At 40.9% G+C, this 24327-nt stretch overlaps 3 protein-coding genes across 5 annotated transcripts; 1 reads left to right on the forward strand and 2 right to left on the reverse strand.

Annotated features, from left to right (window-relative positions):
* Positions 1 to 911: 911 nt before the first annotated feature.
* trub2 (TruB pseudouridine (psi) synthase family member 2) lies at positions 912 to 6163 on the reverse strand. Its single transcript, XM_033626470.2, has 8 exons — positions 5884 to 6163; positions 5560 to 5694; positions 4775 to 4849; positions 4616 to 4677; positions 4451 to 4532; positions 3867 to 3939; positions 3503 to 3639; positions 912 to 1521 (listed from the first exon to the last, which is right to left on the reverse strand). Exons 1-8 carry the CDS (start codon positions 5999 to 6001, stop codon positions 1208 to 1210), a joined length of 996 nt encoding a protein of 331 aa, XP_033482361.1. The 5' UTR covers positions 6002 to 6163; the 3' UTR covers positions 912 to 1207.
* A 48-nt stretch (positions 6164 to 6211) lies between these two features.
* hdhd3 (haloacid dehalogenase-like hydrolase domain containing 3) lies at positions 6212 to 8393 on the forward strand. 2 transcript variants are annotated; one of them, XM_033626474.2, is made up of 3 exons: positions 6212 to 6513; positions 7325 to 7659; positions 7757 to 8393. In XM_033626474.2, exons 2-3 carry the CDS (start codon positions 7330 to 7332, stop codon positions 8150 to 8152), a joined length of 726 nt encoding a protein of 241 aa, XP_033482365.2. In that variant the 5' UTR covers positions 6212 to 6513; positions 7325 to 7329; the 3' UTR covers positions 8153 to 8393. The 2 variants fall into 2 exon arrangements, with proteins under 2 accessions (XP_033482365.2, XP_033482367.2); XM_033626476.2 differs by lacking the exon at positions 6212 to 6513 and adding an exon at positions 7030 to 7246.
* A 2734-nt stretch (positions 8394 to 11127) lies between these two features.
* On the reverse strand, positions 11128 to 22713 carry tgfa (transforming growth factor, alpha). 2 transcript variants are annotated; one of them, XM_033626471.2, is made up of 8 exons: positions 22368 to 22713; positions 21624 to 21653; positions 21331 to 21516; positions 20875 to 21066; positions 18061 to 18175; positions 15937 to 16086; positions 15665 to 15756; positions 11128 to 13826 (listed from the first exon to the last, which is right to left on the reverse strand). In XM_033626471.2, exons 1-8 carry the CDS (start codon positions 22408 to 22410, stop codon positions 13819 to 13821), a joined length of 816 nt encoding a protein of 271 aa, XP_033482362.1. In that variant the 5' UTR covers positions 22411 to 22713; the 3' UTR covers positions 11128 to 13818. The 2 variants fall into 2 exon arrangements, with proteins under 2 accessions (XP_033482362.1, XP_033482363.1); XM_033626472.2 differs by lacking the exon at positions 21624 to 21653.
* Positions 22714 to 24327: the final 1614 nt, after the last annotated feature.

Below are 24327 nucleotides of genomic sequence, written 5' to 3' on the forward strand. Positions count from 1 at the left end.
CCTCACCCCCAAATATCCCCATATTATAATTAAATAAATAGGTAAATAAAACCAAGACTGAAACTAACAAAGAACTAAACTAAAACTAAACATTTTTAAACAATAAAAACTAAACTGAAACAAGCAAATCCACTCTGGAAACTGACTTAAAATAAACTGAACTGAAAACAAAAATAATAAAAAAAATAAATAAATACTGCTGAACATGCAAAATGATAATAAGTCTGGTCCAATGTTGTCCAGCCATGCATGCATGAAGTCCTGTGAATTTTTCCCACTGGCTCATCGCCATTGGTCTACACTGCGCTCATATGGAGGTTACAACCAATATCGTGAAGGTGTCATTATTTAAGCAAAGCACCCACCCTCTGGTTCCCCTGGTTAACAATGTTAGCTCTGTCAGCACTGTTGCTGTCGTTAGCATTGTTAGCTGCTAGCCACCTCCATGTTGAGAACCATGTGCAGACAATCTCTGAATCACAGATATGCTCTGAATGTCGTATACAGCTCTTTAAAGGAGCTATATGTAAGAAATCTAAAGCAAATAGTCGTAAAATGCTCCTAATATGTCACAGAGACTAAGAAATAATGTTTATATAACATACTGATCTCACCAACAACAGTACAGCCAGAATATTCGCATTTAAAAAAAAATTACGGTCCGCAAATCATGTTTATGTTTTGAATTTGTGTTTTGGCCTGTTGCACCACCCACTTTCGCTACCAGTTACGCAGTCAGTAGAGTCTCAGCATCAGTTACAGTTACGACTGAGCTACAGCAGCACGGCAAGCAACATAAGCAGTGACTCGCGGCAGTATTTTGAATTTGAGTGCAGTAACCGTTTTGGCCACATTCTTACGTACAGCACCTTTAAATATCTTGTCTATTGACATTAACATACAACAAAATGTTCAAATTCTTTTTTTATTTCATGAAAAATATTAAGATTTGGGGAATAAGTTAATATCACCTACACAACATTTATCAAAGGCGAAAACATTGAAACATTCATATATGAGATTCAGCAGGTCTCTATGTAGATAGAGACAAGTTTCCCTATAAAACAGAAGCATAATGTAAAGAAGCTTGTCCACTCTGATCATTTCTCCTTCAGGAACCAGAACCTCAGGTCTCTCACATCTTTTCCAACTGACGTTCAGGCTCATAGAAACACTTGTTTCAACATCTGCTCACAGCAACAAGTTATTAAATCCTACCAACTGCCGTTTCGTCACTGGTTTCATTTGTTGTCGCTGCACTCTCCTCTGGTGGTTGTGATGCTGAGTCCTTGATCTGCGTGTAGGAATACTTTTTAGTTTTCTTATTGGAGTGGTACTGTCTGATGGCCTGCATAACATCAGGAGCAGTCCAGTGGTGATGGGTGAGGGCATCCTGCAGGGTGAAGGAGCCGTCTCGGGTCCGCCTCACTCCCTTGCATGCCGCTGTGCTGCGCAGCTCAAGTCCGATCTCATGCACAACTTTGCGCAAATATTTCTGAGTTTCATTTAGACACTGCACCTCTGGAAGAGCAGAGAACATAACACCTGTGAGTATCCTGATAATTCAGTATTTTAAATTACACTGTTGGGGTCGTTACTCAAAAAAGTAGTGTGGGTCTGAGACAAGTTTGAGTATGGCAGGTTTTATCATTTTTTTCTATCTGCTCATGTTGCAGATAACTGAAGAACTTACAGTGGTGGAAAAAAGTTTTCGGACACCCTTAAAATTTTACACAATCTCAAATATTATCATGAAATATTTGTGGAAAAATCTTTTTTGTGTTTCAAAAGGTGTGGCTGCATTAGACAGATACAAACAAATACAAGTTATATTTTTTTTGTTTATTGTTTACAAGAAAAACTAACAAAACTAAATTCTTGACAGTTTCAATATGTCAGTTCTCAACATTGTCGGTATCAAAGTCAACAAATAACAGAGAATGTGTTCAAAACTGAACAAAAAATAAATAAACCATCACATCATCAAATTAATATTTAGTAGTCCTGCCATTGGCACGTAGTAGAGCTCTAATCCTGGCTGGCATGTTCCCCACGAGCCTTTCACACTGTTGAGGGGTAATCTTGTCCCATTCTTCTTGAATTACTGCTTTTAATTCTTTTAAATTCTTTGGTTTATGCTTTGAAACAGACCTTTTGATAATCCACCACAGATTTTCAATGGGGCTCATGTCTGGGGATTGAGCTGGCCACTCTAAGACCTGGATACTGTGCTCCTGCAGCCATGTTCTACTGGCCTTGGATGTGTGGCAAGGGGCATTATCTTGTTGAAACATCCAGTTTTTACCTCAACGGAACAGTGCACACGCAGAAGGGAGCATGTGGGTTTTGAGAATGGTACAATACTTGGTAGAGTTCAATGTGCCATCACAGACAGTGAGATGACCAACACCAGCAGCACTCATGCATCCCCAAACCATGATACTGCCTCCACCATGCTTGACAGTAGGTACTGTACATGCTGGAGATAATGCTTCGCCTGGCCTTCTGCGTACCCTCACATTAGTAGGAGGAAGATAAAGCTGGAAACTGGACTCATCTGACCACAAAATCTTCTTCCAATTCCTGGCTGTCCAGTTCTTGTGTGCCTGGGCCCAACAACGCCGGGCTAACCTCTGTCTCTCATTGATCAGGGGCTTCTTGATAGCCTTGTAGGACCTTAAGCCATGATCTAAAAGTCGGCCACATACAGTGCGGGTGGAACACTGGACACCAGTTTGGTTTGACCACTGCTGCTGAAGCTCCTGTGATGTCATTCGGCGGTTTTGCCTGCACATGCAGATCAGGATGCGGTCATTTCTTGCTGAAGAAACCCTTGGACGCCCAGATCTTGGTTTGTCTTCCAAGCTGTTGGTTCGTCTGTATTTCTGCAGAGTGTATCCAACTGCTGAAGGACTGCATCTGCACTTCCTGGCTATCTGGCGGCAGCTGTACCCTTCCTGGCTGAGAATATTTATCTTCAGGCGTGTTTCCTGCATTAGGTTCCTTGTTTTAGCCATTTTTGTGTCTGAAGAACTTTCAAATGTGCTGGCTTTATGTAGACACGAAGCTTGGCAACAAAAATTGTGTCTTTTAATAAAAAGAACGACCTTCATCACTGGTACCAAAATGACCCAATACTCAAAATTTCTTATGTATTTTTATGGAACCAATCAATTTTAAGTTTTTAATGTTTTTTTTAGGATTTATTTAGTATTTTGGCTGTGACTGTACTAAAAGAAATTGCACTTAAAGACCTAAGAGTGATTCTTAATGCAATATTTCACAAATGCATGGGGTGTCCGAAAACTTTTTTCCACCACTGTATGTGACACAAGTAACATCATAGCTGTTTGACTGGTAACTGTAATGTGATTACTGAATTTAGATTAGTAACAATTTACATTACTGCATTACAGACAAATGTAATGTGATTACAGTAACCACCCAACACTGTAGAATAGTGACATGAGTTTTCCTGTGTGTTCAATAGAAGATGATTTACCCAAAGTGAAGTTGGGCGGCTGGAAGCGAACGCAGCGCAGGCCTGTCAAAATAGGCTGTGATTTCCCGTCTGGACCCAGTAACCCCTGCACAGCCATCTCATAGGCCTCCTGAGAGCGCATGTCTATGTTGGAATACCTGTGAAGTATAGAGAAAAAAAATGTGATTCACATGCATATACAAGTAATGATTTAACACTTTACTGTGGCCCTGCTGAAGGCACGTTGTGGGCTGATCATTTGTGAGGGGTTTTATTTAAAAATAAAAAGCATAGAAAAAAACAGTCTAATAAGTTGGAACTTGAGATCAAAAAATATATTCAAATATTACATTAAAGAAATGTAATGAATATTAAGTGTAGTTACATTAACAAGGCCTTTTGATTGGCTCCCTGCAGAATCGCCAAGACTTTCTCCAGTTTGTCCTGCGTGATGTGACCTGTCGAACGCATTATAACAACAACAACAACAACATTATTAACAACAATATTTTAAGTTCACATAGAGTCAAAGACACAATAACTAACGCAGTGACTTTAAGATTTGTTTAGACAGTGATTAGTCTAATGTGTAAAATTTAGTGGCATCTAACATTGAGGTTGTGGATTTTTTTAGCTTATTTCTGGGGCCTTATTTGAGAGGGAGGTGTACGACATGCAACAAAGGTCCCGAGGCTTGAATCGAACCCAGGACCTTGCGGTTTTGTGGCATGCACTCTAACCACTCAGGTAGTGGTGCTTTTGGTAAATTGCAGCTTGCAACCAACTCAAATGCCTGTAGATGCCGCTAAATCCTACACACTTTAATACATAATGTTTGCTCCATTGAAAGGTGGAGATGGTACAAATGCACAGATGCAAATACTAGTATGCTAGATGGATACATGTAATGTGAAAGGCAATGACTGAATAAACTGATTAAAACATACAGTAAAAGGTAAGGTATCCTACCGTACGTGGATCTTTCCACAACTTTGCCTGTGTGAGAGAAATCATTTGTTGCAGTCCCAAATTCACCCTCTACTGTGTAATCCTGAAACACATCAAACAGCATTAAACCTGCGTTTATTTTATCTTTAATGATCTGATGTAAAACCAGCAGAAATGATGAGTTACCCTCGTGACTCGTGTTCTGTAGAAATCATTCAAGGCTCTGTTTCCATTCCCAACAGCCAGAACTGAAGTTAAAAAAAAGGTTTGAATATTATGACCGACTTAATATATTAAATACAGTCTGAAACATATTTTCTCATGGGATCAACTCTAAAATCATACCGAGAACACCAGAGGAGAACGCATCCAGACGATGTCCTACTCCAACTCTAATGTGCTGGAATTCAGGTCCAGTCACTAAAACACACAGAAGATTATATATACAGTCAATGTGCACAGAAATAACAACTCATTCTAACATCATTCCACTGAATATCGTCCTGCACCTCTGAAGTCACCGATGAGCCATCAGGCCAGACTTTATCTAAGGCCTGTTAAAACATGACCAGGGGGGTAAAATGTGGAGTGAAAACTAAATCAGATATTTTTCAGAGCAGCCATTTTGACATGTCAACAGGTGCAACTAATAACATTACAATCACAATGTTACCATGAGAGTGGTCTGTGAATCTACATAATTAGCAGCAATGAAAAAAACAAGATTGCAGATAGGGGCAAAGTTAAAACTTCTATTTCATTTTCTCAACAGAAACTAATGAGGAAAGTGTGAGAAGAAACCTGCAGCTCATGTTGTTAATAATATTATTTATCCCATAAATATATTACTGTCTGTCTTCAATGTCCTGTTGGTAACAGCTGTACAGTGACTCAAAAGCAAAAAAAAAATAGCATTTTAACCAAGTCATTACTTGTTATAAAGTTTAAGTCACATTACTTATGGAAGTAAACTACAAATGGCTCATACTAGCAGTGATTTTGGGAGCACTGTTGTAACAAATATTAATGATTTGAGTTAATCTTTAGAGCATGATGAGACTTGTGTGATGATGTGTATGAACATTAAACAGGTGACGCAGGAGATGAAGCAGTGAGGTGGACACACTTACCCAGAGGGTGTTTGGACAGTACTGGCACAGAGGTTGCACACAGTGTGAGTCCCTTGGGTCCTTCAGTCTCACTGACTGGCTGTGCCAAGAAGCGGACCTCCTGAGGAAGTGGCTGGGACGGTGTAGCATTTACACCTATAAGAGGACACATACAGGAGTTAGCAGGATACAGAGATTTATATGGAAGTCAAGGTTAAAGACAATGCTGAGTAACTTATTAAATGCTGATCTGCACATGAGCTGTATCAAGGTTTACGGTCACAGCAGACATGGAAAAATTAAAATCGCACGTGTATTTGATGGACCATCAGATGTTGTCCTCACCTTTCAGAAGATTTGTCTCAATGGTGTCCCTCACGAGTTTCCAGTGTACACCAGAGGGTTTGTACACACAGAACAGACCCTCTAACCTCCGAAACATCCGAATAGCTGGAGTTGCCATTGTGTTAGTAACTTAGGGTCATCCCGATCTCTTTTAAAAATATACTGGGTTACATCTCTTGAGACTTTTTCACGGGTAACGGTCGTTTGTTGTCTAAGACATGAGTCGCTCTACTTGACTTTACTGCATGGTAACTTCCGCGCATGCGTACTGTCTGATAAATGTAAGCTTGGTAGCTGCTTCCTGAACATACTGCCGCCTGCTGGACTGGATGTACAACAGGAAGTTCTACTACTGCACAACAAGCCGTATGTAAAGCAAAACACCAGCATAAAAATAAGCAGCAGTATGAGTGGTTGGAAACTGGAGAGTCAGAAAATAGCTGACTAATTCTGGGAAGGGTAGTTTGGGAGATTAAACAGCGTAATGGACGAAGGAGGAGCTAAAACTCCAGAAGATGGCAATAGCTGCCTTAAAAAGCAGCGAAGAAGAAGACAGGCGGCTAACTGTAGCTGTGACGTTAGCTAACCTGTATAACAACAGCCGTTGACAGTTGTGAAGCTTTGACCACGGTACGTGTTAACAGTCACCGCTTCTGTAGTGTGTTTGCTGAAGTAGGTTTCTAACGTAACCCCATGTATAAAAAATGGTGACAAATATACAAAGCAGCGAGCGTAGTGTTAGCTAGTAGTAATAATGATTAATTTACAAGGACATTAACGTTACATAGTCAGGTAAATGTCAGGATATGTGGTTCTAACGTTACGCCGGTCAGAACCTGTAACCAGGACGACAGTGACGACACCGTGTAGTTAAGTGACGTGATTCCCCAACGTGTGTGTAGTAACAAGCGTCAGCAGGGATGAACAGTAACATCAGATTAGCACATAACGGGGTTGTCTGGTTCACAGACACGTCAGTCACCCTGAATAACATGTATACCACAATATGTTAACAACACAGAAGTAGGACATTTTGTCTTTTGGGGGCCGGTAGGGGTCAAAGACACACGTCACAGCAGAAAAAGCACAGGTGTAAATAATACAGTTGGGGGCTATAGCTGTTGGGGAGTGTTGTTGCCATAAGGAGGTTCACTTGATGTGCAACAAAGGTGCCTGTGTAGGTGGTTTGTGTCAGATGACATGCCAGGATTTTTCCCAGCAGAGCATTGCATTGCACCAAGATGATCAAATTTATTAACTTCACCTGTCATTAATGTTGTGGCTGATCGGTGTATACTTTAAAGTGACGACTCAGCGGTTTTAAACAGTCTTTTATCTGATTCTTTCCCATATAAGCACCCTGGTGAGGAAACATTTACTTAACATTTTTTTCTCAGGTTTTGCTTAGACATTAATCTGTCTCATGTCTGTTGGTCTGTAGGTGTAATGCGAGCTCCTCTGCGCTGGGTGCTATGGGATGTGAAAGACACCCTGCTGAAGGTGCGTGCATCTGTGGGACAGCAGTACTGCAAGGAGGCTGAACGCGCGGGCTTGAACCTCAGTCCTGTGGAGGTGGAAAATGCTTTCGGCCAGGCATATCGACACTATTCCAGCAGATACCCAAACTATGGCATCACTCAGGGCCTGGATGGACGGTCCTGGTGGATGGGGTTGGTGCGGGACACTTTCTCCCAGTGCAGGGTACAAGACCCAGCCTTGCTCGATACAATTGCTCACAACCTTTATCATAACTTCAGTAATGCAGAGAACTGGGAGGTAAATGACAGATGACACATGTGGCATACACATTGAATGAATAATAAGCAGCACAGAAAATGTCAACATACAGTTGTATATTGTTGTTTTGTTTCAGGTATTTCCAGATTCAAAAAAGGCTCTGGAGAGTTGCTCTTCTCTAGGACTGAAGCTGGCTGTGGTATCAAACTTTGATAAGCGCCTAGAAGAGATTTTGCGTGTTTGTGACCTGCTGTCTCACTTCAGCTTTTTGATAACATCAGAGGAAGCAGGTGTAGCAAAGCCGAATGCAGCCATCTTTGATCAGGCACTGCAGAAATGTGGAGTACCAGCTGCCAGCGTAGCTCATATCGGGGACCACTATGTGAAAGATTACCTCGCCTCTCGCTCTGTGGGCATCCACGGGTTCCTGTTAGACAGACACAACAAGCATGACCAATCCGACGTTCCTCGAGAGCATCGGCTAAGCTCCCTGGAGGACTTGCCGTCACAGCTTCAGCAGCACATAGACTAATGCCAAACAGTCATGTGCTCAGGTGCAAAGCTACTCAGGCTAACGGTGGTTCAGTTAACAGACTCTTTTCTGGGATGTAGCCATGTTGACCTGAGTGGCCTCAACCACCTAATAGCTCCAATTAAATGCTGCTAACAGACATTTCTAGGAAGAATCATGGGTTGTATTATAAAAACTGTATGTACAGTGTGTAATTATTATGCACTTATATTGTGAATAAAGTGGGAGCAATAAATACCAATTACTTGTACAGTTTGTCTTTAAAAAGTGCCCCATAGCCTTTTTTCACCTGATGACAACATCTTCTCAACAGATGGATCAAAACCTTGCTTCCTGTTTGGAAACATTTGTATGTTTGCCCTTTAATATATTCAGGATCCTCCCTTTAAATGTTATTTTTATGTATTTTGGGGGTATTTAAAATTTATTACAGAGCTGATAGTCGTGAGGTAATAGGAAATGAGATGGGAAAACGTGCATCAAAGCTCACCGGTCACTTGAACAATGGATGTTGCAGTTGCATGATCAGCACTTAATTTGTCACCCATCTGTATTTCTCTAGCCTTCCATAATTGATATCAACTGGTGCAGTTAATGAGAGGCATATGTGGCTGCAGACCTGTTTCACTTTTCCAGTAGAAAGGTTTCAGTCTCCTCAAATGATTCAGTGAAGTTATTTTGTGGCAGAGGTTGAGGTGGCAGTGCATGCAGTGATTTCACTTTCCACTGTTACCTAAGATCGTTAGGTAAGGTAAGCTCAAATAGGTTTGCCCTGTTTCCTTGCAAATACATAATCCCAGCACAAAGGAAGAAGAGGGTTGTCATCATGGTGGTGGTTTAAATCATATTAAACCAACTACCATAGAGGCAGAATGATTAGGATTTATCTTATCGATATCTTCCAGAGCGACAGTCATTTTAACATGAAACTCCTCTCTACTGCAGCTCAGCCAGTAAACACTGTCAAGTGGAACCAGCTCCGTTACGGTTCCTGCTGCTAATTTTAAACTGTTGAGAGCATTTCAACAAAAAATACATTGGTTCAGAACCTGAGAAGTTGGTTTTCAGCTGGAACCAAAAGAAAGCAGGTTTTTCTTGACCTGAAGTGCGAACCATGACGACATCGGTGGGTGTGTCGTACTCTTCAGGTTGGAGAGAGAGGACGGAGAAGGCAACGATGGAGAAGTCGAGAGAGAAATCGTCAGACAAAAAGAGTGTGGTCTCAGTAATAGTTGGTTCATTCTTGTTTTGTACAAACAAACATCTCTAATAGTAGAACTAAAGTTTGCAATGTAATCCCCGATTTTGCCACTACTGTTTACTTCTGTTGTGTATCGTGCAACATCCTCAGTTGATGACACATCCTTGATTATAATGGTTCCACGGGCTAGTTCGCTTCGTAGCACCAAGGATCCAAATATCTTGAATGGAACAGATTCAAGAACCAGAGCTAATTTGATGGAAAAACAGTAAGAGGGGGAAGTTTGTACTCAAACAGCTGCAACTCTGGACGATATATGAACGTGATTAGCCGAACACTGAAGCCTCATATTAAGTATAGAATGTACTTATACACAGGACATGGACTGTGGCTTTTGTCCTCCATCACTTACATTGTAATCACATTTTATAGCCAGTATTACAAAGTATTACAAATTCCAATAAATTTTATACTGTCTGGGCTTCTTTGCTGAGGCTGCTGCCCCCGCGACCCGGACCCGGATAAGCGGAGGACGACGACGACGACGGCGACGACGAAAGTGAGTATTGTAAGATTGACAAGAATGCCAACTTATCCTTTAAGCCATACTGATGGAGACATGATCAATATACAAACATGAATTGAAATATGACATCACATTCACGCTGTATAAAATGAAGACATCAGCGACCTTTTCCTGTGATTTGGGTGAACTGACTGACTTTAACTGAAGCGCTGAGCTTTCATCATTCCTAATCATTTGTTTCAGTGCTTAGCAGTGAGGAGAACAAGGCAGGGTTGCTTAACCCTAATACCTTTGTAAATACTCTTATTTCAAACCATCTGGTTAGAGGCAGATACTGGGAATGTTGGGCTCAGGATCAAAAGGGCCAGAGGAGGAAGCGCAGGAAAAAGACCAGGATGGCATTGCAATTCAAAGCAGAGCTCCAGGCTCTTATGGGGAATAGGGATTGACACGTGTCCAAATCAGATTTAAAGAGTTCAAGAGAATTTCCCGACGCTGACAACACATCCTTTCATTTTGCGTCACAAAAAGTGAATCAACAGACAGTTTTTAATAAGTCTTTATCTACTGTTTCTTTGCCTTTTTGAATATGTTTCCCCTCACGCTCCTTTGTATGTAAAAGGGTATTGTGTATCTTTAGGGGAGCGCCCACAAGAGCTGCTTAATTCAAAGCTGGTTTAGTAGCTCAGCCAGACGGCTCTAAAGGGCTTCACAGAAATCCAATTGCAGACATAATGGGATTGTAAAACAAAACGAAGCTCCTCATGCGGAGAGCGCAAGGGAAGAGCAGAAGAGATGCAGTACGTTGAGAGGGAAGATGTCAACAGAATGACATACAAAGTAAATTAAAAAGAAAGAACAGGATGTATGTGGCTCATCGAACAAAGGCTTTACATGAATGGGTGTAGGTTCTGTTAACTCAAAAAGACAAATAAATAAACTGAATGGCAATATAGAGGAGGGCTGAAACATTTCCTTCAGCTATAAAAGCACTCAAGAGTTCAGCTCTTTGTTCAATTGTGCCCGGGGTTCAGGGTTTCATGTTGCCATTTCTGTGTGTTGAAATATTCAGTGGAAGAGAAAAATAGAGGAGCAGAGCGACAGAAAATCGGGGTATTTGAAGAGAGGAAGAGAGAGAAAAGGAAAGAGAGCTTCAGAAGTGAAAAGAAGGTCACGCGATGAACCGGATAACAGACTCAAGAGACGGAGCAGCAGCTAATAAGCACATAAATAAAATATACGCACACATACACACTTGCATTTTTAATTCTTCATTGGAAAACATAATAGAGGCTCTCCAACTGTGACAACATAAATCTGACAAAGTAAAGGGTTAATGCATGAGAAGATCATCCTTCTCAGATTGTTTTGTATCAACAAGGTTTATATACATTTAATAATTCTGTCTTTTTGATATTTACACATAATAACCACACATATTCTGAATGTAAATATCACATACTGTAAACAAAGACAAGTGTATCATCTGCTCAAGAGTCTTTTTGGCATATACATACCATCACATTCATTTTAGAGTTTTCTGTTCCATCTTATCACACAAAGCGTGTACACACTTTATCGACCGCATCACTGTGATGTAACAACAACAATCACTTCAGAGTAGAAAACCTAATTTTTGTTGTCATTTTCAGCCATGACTGTGATGTTTTAACATTTATAGTTAAACACGATGGTCCGAAGTATCTGACGTTTCTGCTGTGCTTATGTACGGTGTTGCTTTGCTGGCGTCGTCGATAAACCACATCTACCAGCTGGAGGCTAAATAATGTACTGCTGTGGACAGGGGCTGCAGCAAAAAATGTATTTTAGCCACCTTAAAAAAATCAATATCAGTTTAAGTGTACGCTGTATTTGGAATGGCGTATGTATTTTTGAAATGGCGGCACAGAGGTACAGTGGTTAGCACTGTTGCCTCACAGCAAGAGGGTTCCCATTTCGAATGGGCAGAGTTTGCATGTTCTCCTGTGTCAGTGTGGGTTTCATCATGTACTCCAGCTTCCTCCCACAATCCAAAGACATGCAGGTTAATTGGTGACTCTAAATTGCCCGTAGTTGTGAATGTGAGTGTGAATGGTTGTCTGTCTCTATGTGTCAGCCCTGTGATAGTCTGGCGACCTGTCCAGGGTGTACCCTGCATCTCACCCAGTGTCAGCTGGGATAGGCTCCAGCCTCCTGCATCCCCTAACAGGATAAGCAGTTATGGAAAATGAATGAATATATTTGGAATATTGTTACTGCTTTATCTTACGCACTAACTGTTCGAGGCAGCAGTAGACCAATAACTCCCATGTTCAGCGAGGTAAAATCACTGTTTTTGCGAATGGAGCCTGGTGACTATGAGATAACAGCTTCAGTTTCCTGTCGGAAAGGGCTGTCTGACAACAAAGTAAATCCATGAAAATATTCTAAATATAGCGTCCACTTAAACTGATATTGATTTTTTTTTTTTTTTTTTTTTGACGACGATGGACTTCTTTCAGTGGCTAAAAACGAACCAGCTGAGGCAGTGTGTGTGCAACGTCATTTTATTCTATGTACATGATGCATGGGTTTTCTACACGGAAGTTACTGTGAACAAACATCATGATTCTGTCTGTATGCAAGTCAGTTTTCAATCATTATTTTGTATTCCCTCACTTATTATCATTATTATTATTATTACATTTTTTTAAAGAAAACTTTAAATATTTTCATTTTAAATTAATCATCAGAGGTGTTTCTCTCTTTAAAAGTATTTAAATTCAAAGCAAGCGCAATGCTATAACACACCACTCTTGAAATAAAAGTGTTTTGTGTTTATTAAAAATACGAGCTGTGATTTAAGAGCATGCATGCTTAGATGGATGTGTGCAAACACTGTGTTCCCTTGAGTGCTCATTTAGGCAAAGTTAGAAAGTGTATTTGGCATCTCCTCATTATGTGAACACTAGTTTAAGTGACTACAGTGTACATTAAGTGCAGTTTTTTATGAACAGTGAGCAAGCTTGCAGAGAAAGTGCAACAACACAACAGGACTGTGAAATAATGTGGCCACCCAGGATGTGTCGGTACAGTTATAGCTTGCAAATCAAAACACCTCTAATGCATCAACACGTTCAAGTACAGCTCAGGAATAAAAATAAAACTGACAAATATTTCAGCTTCAGTGGCAACACTGTCAGTCATTAAATCATCAAAATCATATTGAACCATTTTAAGTTCTGCGTGTATAATTATTGGTTGGAGTCCAGGGGTTTTTAATCCATTAGCAGTCAGTCTGTTCAACAATTCCTACTCCTGTCAGGTGAAGTGAGTTCCTTCTTTAAAAACAGACACTAAAACTTGTTTAAAGCATCAGTTTTCCCCCACCGTCATTTCCTAAAAATGTCCTCTGTGCTCAAAGAGTTCTGATGAAAAGTGCTCAAAGTTATTAAAAGACAAAAATAAGAATTGGGGTCTTCTGACTTAAATGAATTATTGTTGTCCCGCAGCCCAAAATAAACACCTTTCCTTTCTGACATCCACTCAGGATGATTAATGGCCTCGTAGATCGTCTCTCGCGTCCTCTAGGGCCAGCCATAAACAGTAACCAGGACACACGCGGAGCTCTTCGCATGTAGGATTTGGCAGCAGCTTCATCCTCAGAGCTTCAAACAGACTGTTCTGCGTGTATCTCCATTAAGTCAAAGAGTCAAGTAAACATGTTCCTCGGCTGCAGAAGTCCCAGTCAGTGGGAAAAAAGTGTCCTGGAACATTTAACCGTCCACATCAAGCAGGCCTACCTCAGCCAGGTTGGTGATGATGCTTCTTCACCTCTGGGCTGGATCAGAACATGTGAATACCACTTTGGATGAAATCCTGAGGATTTGTGGGCCAGACAGATAAGGAAAACTAAACACGCCATGATGCAAACAGCTTGTGTTTCAGCATGATGTCTTCTCAAACCACTGGAAGAGAAACAATCAACAAGATTATTGTTTCTTAGGAGGATCACAACACCTTTTAAGAATGAGGCTGACAGTTTTATTTAATCAAAGGCTCATGACAGGCCGTGGTGTGTTGTGATTATATCTCACTTGGGGGGCTCTGTTCGTGGAGGGCCGAAAACCCTGGAGTGATAAAACTCTTACCGAAATGTGAAAGACACAAATTTAAACCATTTTAATGAACATCTTCATTAAGAATTGTTCTTACAAAGAAATAGGTCCTCCTGCAACAAACTAGCTTTTCCCTTTCGCCTCACTCGTCATTCGACTACTTCACTGGAAGAAGAGCAGACAGCTGTTCCGTAAATGTACCTTCAATAAATGGCTGTAATGTTAGCAACTCAAAATCCGCACAGGGTTTTTTTCCTGCGGAGATGCGCACTGCTAATCCACTCCTCTACAGGTCGAAGTTATTGGAGGTCTAAGCTCACCTTAAAGCCAGAGATAAACCTTTTAACCATGCATTTACGTAGTCAGCTAGCTGAGTTGTGAATGTAATTGTTTACATACTTGGTTACGTACTCCATGTGTTACTGGAGGACTCCATTAGAGGGCATACCAGAGGTCTCATTTATATAAACACTGCGTACGCACAAAAAGAGGCCTGAAAGTGGTGTACGCCACTTCCCACGGAAAAGTTGTGATCTATAAAAACAGTCTTGATGGGAGAAAGTTTGACCCATGGTTACGAACATTTTGGAGACAGGAAATTGGCGACACAGATGGTGAGGTAAAAGCCTGATTGCAGAAATTGTCAAATATTTTTTGGCGCACACCATTTTTGGCTTTAGTCCATACGTACATTTTCAGTATGGATCCTACACACTGCTTTATAAATGAGACCCTAGAACTCAGACTGTATGGAACAATAAACATGGCGACACTTGAAGAGGTTACTTTACTATTAATAATGAAATCACGGCAGAAGAAGTTTGTTGATGATAAGGCCCCTACCTCTCAAACTGCCCCTACCGTTTATGTGCGTATTGCATCTTGCAGACGTGTCGCGCTAATTTCTAAAGGTGTGCACAACTGACACTCCAAACGGACACCAGGCAGCCTTCATGCGCATGCAAAGGCGTATATCTCTGGCCTACATGTTTCCATTTTGTAGCAGTTTGTTAAAAGGCTTCCTATTTGTTAGGCTATTTTCCCCCCTGTACATGCAGAGATTGCCTGATATCAGAGTTGTGAACTCTTTACACTCTGTTTTAAATATGTGTGGAGAGGGCAGATTCAAAGGTCTGGACCCAGGCAACGCAAAGTGACACTGAATTAGACATCAATCAGATTGCTTGATTTGACCTATGCGTTTTATAAATTTTAGTCACTATCAACAAATCTGACTCATCTATCCAAAGCCTGATACATTTTATTCCTCTGTGCTATAGGCCTATATTTTAAAAACACATAAATTAGCCAGAGCATTATATTGGGTGACATTTTTCTTAACACTGTATTTTGAGTTAATCCCACATACACTGTTCTGCTGCTGTAAAAACCACTAGTGCTCCGATTGTGGATTAATCCACAGCTGAAAATAGTCCCCAACACATGCACTATTTACTCTTGTTTGAGTAACAGTTGCTAGAAACTGCAGTTTAAAAACTTTATATTTATGACCTGCTGGTTAAGGGTTACACCTCCATTTGGATCAAATAAGAAAGAGCAGAGAAGTCAGAAAGTATAGAGAAACAGATGTTGTTGATTTTGCTTTTCTTCTGGAATTTGCTGACAACCAGAATAATACAACCTAATGCCAGCCTTATAGCTTACTGTGTATAACATAAATAAAGTACCACTCTCAGAAGGATGGCAGGATGATCCGTGCTTCTCTGGGACGTAGTGATGTGCATGGCTCCGCCTGCGACAGTCCTGCCTCCACCAGCAACTGCACAAGAAAAGACAAAAGTAAAGACTCGTCAAGTTCATCACTTCGTTCCTTAGATGAAAAATTCACTTTCCTCATATAGCTACATAATTGTTTCTCAACACTGTACAGTTTATCAGCTATGATCCCAATGAACCTGAAGTAAACTTTGTAAAATGTGAAGACATATTTGTTACTTACTGTAAAAGTGTACACAACACCATGATGAGAACACAGCCAATCACACACAACACCAGCACTGTGGCAACTGTCTGTTGTCTGTGATTAGTCGCTACTACAGCCAGCAGGTCTGCATGCTCACACCTCATCCCAACAAATCCTTGATGACACCTGCAATAAGGAGGGAAAATTATATTGGGTATGCAAATAATCAGAAGTGAAAACAGCCATTAATGGATTTTCTAAGCAGCTCAAATCACAGTATTACTGGCTTAGGATTCAAAATAAATGAATAAAGTTCCACAGATACAGGGTCCAAAAACCAAGGGGAATAGTTTCACTCTAAAATAAACTTGGGTCATTAATGTCTAGATATTTATCTATTATATTAATCTGTCACTATTTACAGTCCTCTGGTTCAAACTATTGAAGGTATTGAGTCTTTTGAACCTATAAAACCACAGACGTGTTGTTACACGGCTCATGATTCAGCTCAGATGCCAAAAGAAAATGTTTGCATTGTATGTTTGTGGGAATCACAGATATATTACATTTGTACACTTCATATATAGCATATTAACATCTTTAAAGTCACGTTGTATATGAGCTGACTTTATAATTGGGAGGTGGAGGGGATGGTGGATGGCACGACACCTGGGTGAGACAGCTGCCTTTATTCAGGACCAACAAACAACTCCAGCTGATTTTGACATCTCTTGGCAGCATTCCAACTGGTGTTTGTGGCACTGAATCTGGATGTTTTTTACTGGTACACTGCAGCGTTCCAAGCAACATTTGAGCCACCAAACCTGGGTGTTTTTCACTGATCGTCCCTGCTGCTTTTTGTGCCGCCAAACATGGCTGTTTAAAGCCAAAACATGATGTTTTCCTAATCATTATCAAGTGTTTTCTGTGTGTAAACCTAACCCCACCTCCACCACAGCAATGTTGAGAAACATAAAGTTTCAATGTATCTGCTATAAAATAATGACCAAATGTAATATCTCTTTGGTTTGCAGACATATTCAAAGCAAATTTTTTTATCAGGCAATTGGGTTGAATAATTTCTGTATGAATTATTTTGAAAATAAAACATTATTTGTAAAAGTTTTTTTTTTCCATGGTTAATTTTTAATTTTATTCCCTTCCTCTTCTGCAGCCTCTCCAGAAACAAAGAGGTCCCATTCGCTCCTTTTCCAGCCTTATTTCACAGGTTACTTTAGATCCTAAGATTTCATTAATGCCTCTTCTGAAGGTTGGCAACATGTCAGACCTCACTGCTCAGAAAAGTCCAGTCAAAAAAAGGCAAAAGTGCTTTAAACTGCTAAAATGCCAAAATGACCAAAGCAATTTAAATTGTTTAGATGTGGGTGAAATATATATTTTTTATATATGTGAAATAATATCATAGTATCATCACTACAGCCTAACTTTATAGTGCAGTCTCACAGATTTCATTCTCAGAGTAGCATCACCTGAACTGGTAAAAGCTGATTTGTTAAAAACCACAGACTGTATATAAAGATGGAGGACGTGTCTCCACTTCCTCTCACAGTACAATAATGAAGCCAAAATATGGGTATGGCCGCCGCCATCTTTATCAGTTGGAGCCAGAATCTGCACAGTAGTGACCTCTGTGGAGTCGAGTTCCCGCCCATCCACCCATCCAACCTAATAACAAGTAGCTCCCTTGATTGGGAGTACACTAAGTGACACACAGAGCTGTCAATCTTGATGTCAAACCTTCTTTTTATCAACCAATTCAATCAATCAATTAATTTTATTTATAAAGCCCAATATCACAAATAACAATTTGCCTCAGAGGGCTTTATAGCATACGACATCCCTCTGTCCTTCGGACCCTCACGACCTTTTTATAGCATCAATTACCTGATGAAAACTAAATTTATAAAAGAAAAATAAACACTTGAACATACATCACAGAATAAGAACTGCCTAAAATAACAGAAACAGTCTTTGAGAGATAAAAATGTTTGTGTGCTTTTATATTTTAGTCCCGACTTCAGCCACCCACCAGGGGGCAATCGAGAGGTTTTCTATTCGTTAAACTAGCTCTAACATCTAGTAAAGAACAGTGAAACTCAACACATTTGACATATTATATTTAAGAAAGTAACAACTTACACACATGCAGGCGTCTCCTCCAGTATCAGGAAGCGACATGTGCCATGGAAGCAGAAATGGCGGTGGGAGTCCGGACAGTCATCAAAATGAGACCGAACAGCCGCTGCCACGAACTCTGTGAGGGTGGAAAACATGATATTGTTGAGAGATATAACTAAACTGAAACCATCGACTAATATTTAGGCAGGTTTCATGGAATGATGGTTTAGCTGTTGACTATAACTGGAACACTTTAAGGAACCATCAACCAAGTCCTTCAGAGCATGAATTCTAGAGACTGTCCTCCTCCGAAACATGACCACATCAGTTGTTTGTACAAGCAGCTTATTATGACCCATATTTTTGTTATTTGTTAGGCGGCAACCTCTAGTAGCCATAGTAATTATGACAACAGCAAAGGAGGAAGTCAGATGCCATGGAGGTCTAGATTTGAGTCCAATCCGCTTCTCTTTCACTCACAGTGGCACGCAGTATTAGCAGAACACTACGATAACAGCAAGTGGTCGAGTGGGAAAAGTTGGAGATTCATGAGCACTCAGTCATTCAACAGACAGACCTGGTACATACGGAAATCAGGTGACGGTGTCTAAAGAGCAACAAAGCCTGCATCGAGGAGGTCCAGTTGGATAGATGGGTCAAAAAACAAAGGACTTTCATCCAGGAGACTGTTGTTTATGTGCCGTGTGAAACCAAACTTTATAAAGTTATGTAACAAATGTATTCATTTGAGCCCAAGTCATGATCTTTATTCTAAACCTAAACAGGTAATTTTGTTGTGTAGACCTGCGATGTTAACCACAAATCGTGACCATTAACAATCACATATGACCTATTCTGTCATTTAGGAATGAGGTCTTGTTGATTTCCTGCCACCCATTGGGGCACTAATTTAGGAAACACTCCTGTGGGTAGTATTAGGAGGTAGATATGGGCAGACTGATTCTTTTCACAGTGTTAGTTTCTACGAGCTGATACATGTCAATGTATCAAACCCTGTATAAAACTGGGCTGTGGACTTATTTGTTTCTTACTTTGCCAGATGTTTCTTTGGTCCAGCACCCACTCCATTGGACACTGGGATGTGCACGTCTTCTGTACTGTTTTTGGCAGAAATATCATTGACCAACGTTTGGCGTTTTGTCAGGAGCAAGTAGCAGACGTTCCAGTTAACGCCACAGCCTTGTGCTGCATTCATGTGGTCTCAGAATAATCTGAAAATGAGGTCCTAATCATATTTCATGTCTCACCTGATCCATTTGTCAATGTGTTGTTTCAATGTTCTTAGCAATTATGTACAACATATCTTTTTTTTTACCGTCCATGTTTCAACATAACAACTTCTAGCTCATGAACACACTGAAGTTGGAAGTACAACCATCCCAGGAGCATGTGAATGCACCATTGGCCTTGGCTGGTGGAGGTCTAGACTTGAGTCCAATCCGCCTCTTGTTCACTCACAGTAGCACGCAGAAAAAGCAGTACTTTAAGATGACAGCAAGTGGACGAGTGGAAAAGTTGGAGGTTCATGAGCTCTCATTCATTTGACAGGCAGACCCAGTGCATACGGGACACTACAAAAAGCCATTCAAAATTTTTGCCCATCACTTATCAGAGCTGAGGAACAAACAACCTATGTGGTCATATGTATTGGAGGACTTGCTGGAATTTTACCCTAGATTAACGTATCAAATATAGTCCAAGTGCAGTTAGTCAGAAAACACAGGTGAATATAATGAATCTAAAAATAGCCTAAGCCTGCAGAGACCTGAAACAACAGCATGTACTAAATCCTCAAGCTGACACCCACGCCACCAACGGTAGACTGAAGCCTTTTGTTATCAGTTGCGTGTGGATTTGTGGTGGCTTACATCTCTCACTGTACCTGGGAGGGACAATTAGAGTCAAGAAAAGTCCTGTGAGACGCAGCAAACAAAAACCTCTGTCCATCAGCCCACATTATCACTCATGAGAGAGCACACCCCTGCAGGCACATCACTTTAGCAGAAATTAAAGCCTTTAATATATGAAGCTTCTTTTCTTTTCAAGCAACTATCTCAGTTTTCACTCTGACAGAACAATGGGGACAAAAATATCCAATTAGATGAACACCCAGACAAAACAGGGACATTTCTTCCACGTAAGCTGTACAGTCAGACAAATTCCTACATAACTGACTCAAACAAAAGTCAGTGTTCCCCGAGCGGACGAAACAGTGTTGCATTCAGGGTGGGAAGGAGGATGAACATGCAGACAGATAGCTGCATTACAGCCTTCGTCACACACTCCATTCCAACGGTAAATGGGCTGTTGGATTGCAGCCTACATGTATTGTCTCCGTCTTTCAGACTCTGTGAAAGCCCTCTGTTGTCCCTGAGGCATCTGCCTACCAACCCCTCTCCCTTTCCATGTGATTTTGGCAGTCGGACGAGAGGAACAGTGACACAGAAACCGGCCTTCAGGGCGTGTGAGGTGCTTTTCAGATCAGAATTCAATACTCTAGGTGCAGCATTTGTGATACTGCTGAATTAACTGCTCATATATTCTGCTCATAACCTTTTAATTTGCCACAATCGCTGCCCTCACTCACACTAAGAGGATCAATTATCAGCGAGCGCCACACTGTCTGCATGCGGTGATGCACTGCAGCTCAATGGGAAGCTTTAAAGTGTTGAGAACTCCTGCTGTGGATGCAACGCTGCAGTGAGAGTGGATCAGCGCTGCATTGAGGGCACGATTTATCTGAAATATTGTGATTTCTTTTACCAGAGATGGCTTGAGCCAATCTTGACATAACATGAGTGTATGTTGACTTACTTTTAACTGGAGGGACACTGGTTGTTGTAGCAGCTGCAGTAGTTGTGGTAGTTGTGCTCCTGCTGCTGCTGCTGGGTGCTGCAGAGCTGCTTGTTGAGGTGTTTGGAACAGCGCTGGAGTTTGTATCAATGGACACACTGGCTTCAGTAACTGTCGGGTTGCTTGGCTCAGCTACAAATGCAAAGAGGGAACCTGCAGAGAGGAAAATAAACAGCTGTTGACCTATAAAATGGTCCTCATCTGAAAGAATATAGAAATATAAATGAAACTGTGCAGGAATGTAACATCAGGTTAAAAACACCTGCTGGTGAAGCACCCTGGAGTCAAAGTGGATCAAAATCTTAAGAACATTTGGGAAGATATATATATATATATATATATATATATATATATTTCTGGCTATATAATGAGCCTGAACCTTCATCTGCATTGTGACATGACTGTGCTGAGACCTACCTCTAACTGTTGGGATGCTCGTTGTTGCAGCAGATGCAATAGTTGTGGCCGTTGTGCTCCTGCTGCTGGTCGCTGCAGAGCTGCTGGTTGAGGTGCTGGAAGCAGCGGTGGAGCTTGTATCGATAGAAATGCTGGCTTCAATAATCGTGGAGTTGCTCGGCCCTGCTCCAAATGTAAAGAGGGAACCTGCGGGGTGGACAATAAACAGCTGTTGACATATAGAAACAACAATAAACCCCTGCAGGAATATAATAACAAAAAAATACCATAAAAAAAGTTCACTGTAAACTCACCGTTGAGTACCACAGACATACTAAAAGTACCTATAGGAATATAAAAAATAAGTTGTGATTTTCTTGCAACACAAGGAAAACCAGGTGTGTCACATATCGTGCTATCTGATGAACAACCTGAGGGCTAGTCCCAGTAACAGCTATGATCATGTGACGCGGTATTCAATGTGATATCGATGCTTCATTGAGTAACTGGTGCCCAACAATAGTAACAGGGTCAAGCATCCACTAAAAGGATGAGACCAGAGCACTATAAATACACATAGCAGAGACACGCAATCACAAACAGAGGCTGGAGGCAGCTTGTAAATACAGAGAGGGGGGAGCTGATATAAAAAATAAAATAAAACAATCAAAATTGATAAGAAATATGATCATTTTCCCTCATTTTTTCCACACATTTCAGATGAACCCCACAGAAATGCACCAAAATAACACTTTAGTTTAAATGTATAGTACTAAAGGCATACTATTAGAAATCAGTGACACCATATAGGACACACAATTAAATGAACGTGGAGTACCATAAATAAAACTGTTAAAATTCTGACATGAGTTTTGTACTGACTGTCACTGCAAGTCAAAAAGTGACCCTTTAAATACATTTTAACTGACAGAATCAATCAGGGGACAATATTGAGGGACTTTAATCAGCATTTAACACTCATGTTCCACATAAAATCACAAGTCAGACTGAGACATGGACATGAAATTAGAATTTTTCCTGCAAAATCAGTCACTCACCGCTTATGAGAAAAATTGTATCCCAGAAAATCCGAGTCATCATGACGACTTGCGGTCTAAACTAAAGAAAGTTGACGGGCAGCTTCAGTGAAATGCGGCCGTGTGTTAAGACACCACATTAGTCATTAGTGTTACTACAGCAGCAGCAGCAGCAGCAGCGACCATCAGCACAGGCAACATTTAATCCTGATATCACAGCGCAGACCTGTCCTCTAATGTCATCCACACACATCTGAGCCACTGTCGGAGAAAAGTCACTGTGGACACAGTTTTGTCTTCTTGTTTAGAGCCAAAAGCGTGAGAGTCTCCAGCAGGATGTCCGAGCGTTTAACTTGACTGTGTTCAATTGAGGAAACTCGTGTAATCCTGTCAGAGGCTGACCAATTAGAGACAGAGAGGAGGAGGAGGAGGAGGAGGAGGAGGAGGGGGGTGTCATCTCATTATGATCTCAGTATGACTCCTCAACGGTTTTTATTGTGGTTATGGAGTGTGTCTTAGAATGTATCTGATTATTTAAATCATTTAATTTCAGGGGAATTTATTGTGAAACCTATAATCTATCTACCTATAACACTTTTTAGCCATTTGCAGGACATAATGCAACACACTGAATTATCTTAAAAAACATTTAAAATAAACAAGTCTCCTTAACTAGCAAAATTTTTAAAAAGTAAATTAAGTAAAAGTACCTTAAAATTTCAACTAATAGCCCAGGCTTTTATTTTCTTAAATCACTGAACTCAACAGGCTTTTATTAGAGACAGGCCTGTAATTCCTTCTACACAAAAACTTTTGCTCAGGCAAGATGGGACATACTATCAAACTGTCTATTTAAACCAGTATAAATATTACTTGTTTAATAGTCTGAGTGGGCGGAAGTTCGCTGCATAGATCAGCCTCTCATTGGGCGGAAGAGCCACCCGCTGAAGTCCCGCCTTACCACCTCCGGTTGTGTAGCAGTTTTCAATCGTTAGCAACACGTCCTTTACTAACTTTTGCGGTGTTTGATCTTGCGGGGATGTAGCCATTTTTCTGCCATGGTTCGCGTCCTGTAGGCGATATTTTTGTGGGTGTGTTACACCAAAACCTGTTTCCCCCTGGCAATATTTTTGCAAGCCACCGTTGCTGTGGCACCGCCCAGAACGATTGTGATTGGTTGAAAGAAGTACAAGCAGCCTGGGTCGGCCCAACCAGACCTTTCTTTTCTTGAGAAAGGTCTGGTGAGCGAGACTACTTGTTTAAAGAACCTGGTCTCACTCCGAAGTTGTCGAAATCTGACGCTTGGGTAGTGACTTGCAGCATCAGGAACCAACGAAAAAGGCGTCCTTTAACATCAGCATGATACGTGGGCAGTTGCAGTTTAGTTTAACTGTGCCCCGCGGCGTCAGGGGGCAACACGGCAGGACAAGGATGAGAGTTAAGGCGGGGAAGGTCCAACTGGGGTGAGCAGGAAGGGTGGTGGATGGGTCTGACAAACACTGAGTTCACCCAAGAAAGCGGTTTTCATGTCCCGTAAGATTATAAAGCCAAATCCTGTTCTTTTTTTCATAAACCTAACCATGTGTGTTTGCTGTCGAAGAGCAAAAATCTCAACTCGCGGTGTTGTACGGACAAAGTGCCTTTATTTTGAAAGAGACTGCATGTAAATGTAAAATTTCCTCTGAAAAGGGAAGTATATTTTGAAAGAAGACAATGTATGTAACAGGCAGAACTTGACACGGCGTCCCAGAATGTTGTCAACCAACACACCCAGGCTACCTTGCACGTTGTATGTGGACGTGGAAAGTCCATGACCGCACGTCAATAAGTGACGAGGTCGGAGTGAGAATGTGTTGGTATAAAACTTTGATTAACAGCCAGTGATGATTTTCATCCAAAAAGTCTGAGAATGTGTCTCCACTCCTTTTATCTGTGGTCTTGTGAGCTCCACTGCTGCTTTACTTCTTCTTTCATTCTGAAC

The sequence above is a fragment of the Epinephelus lanceolatus genome, chromosome 1 (genome assembly GCF_041903045.1).
Source record: "Epinephelus lanceolatus isolate andai-2023 chromosome 1, ASM4190304v1, whole genome shotgun sequence".
Taxonomy (NCBI): Eukaryota; Metazoa; Chordata; class Actinopteri; order Perciformes; family Serranidae; genus Epinephelus; species Epinephelus lanceolatus.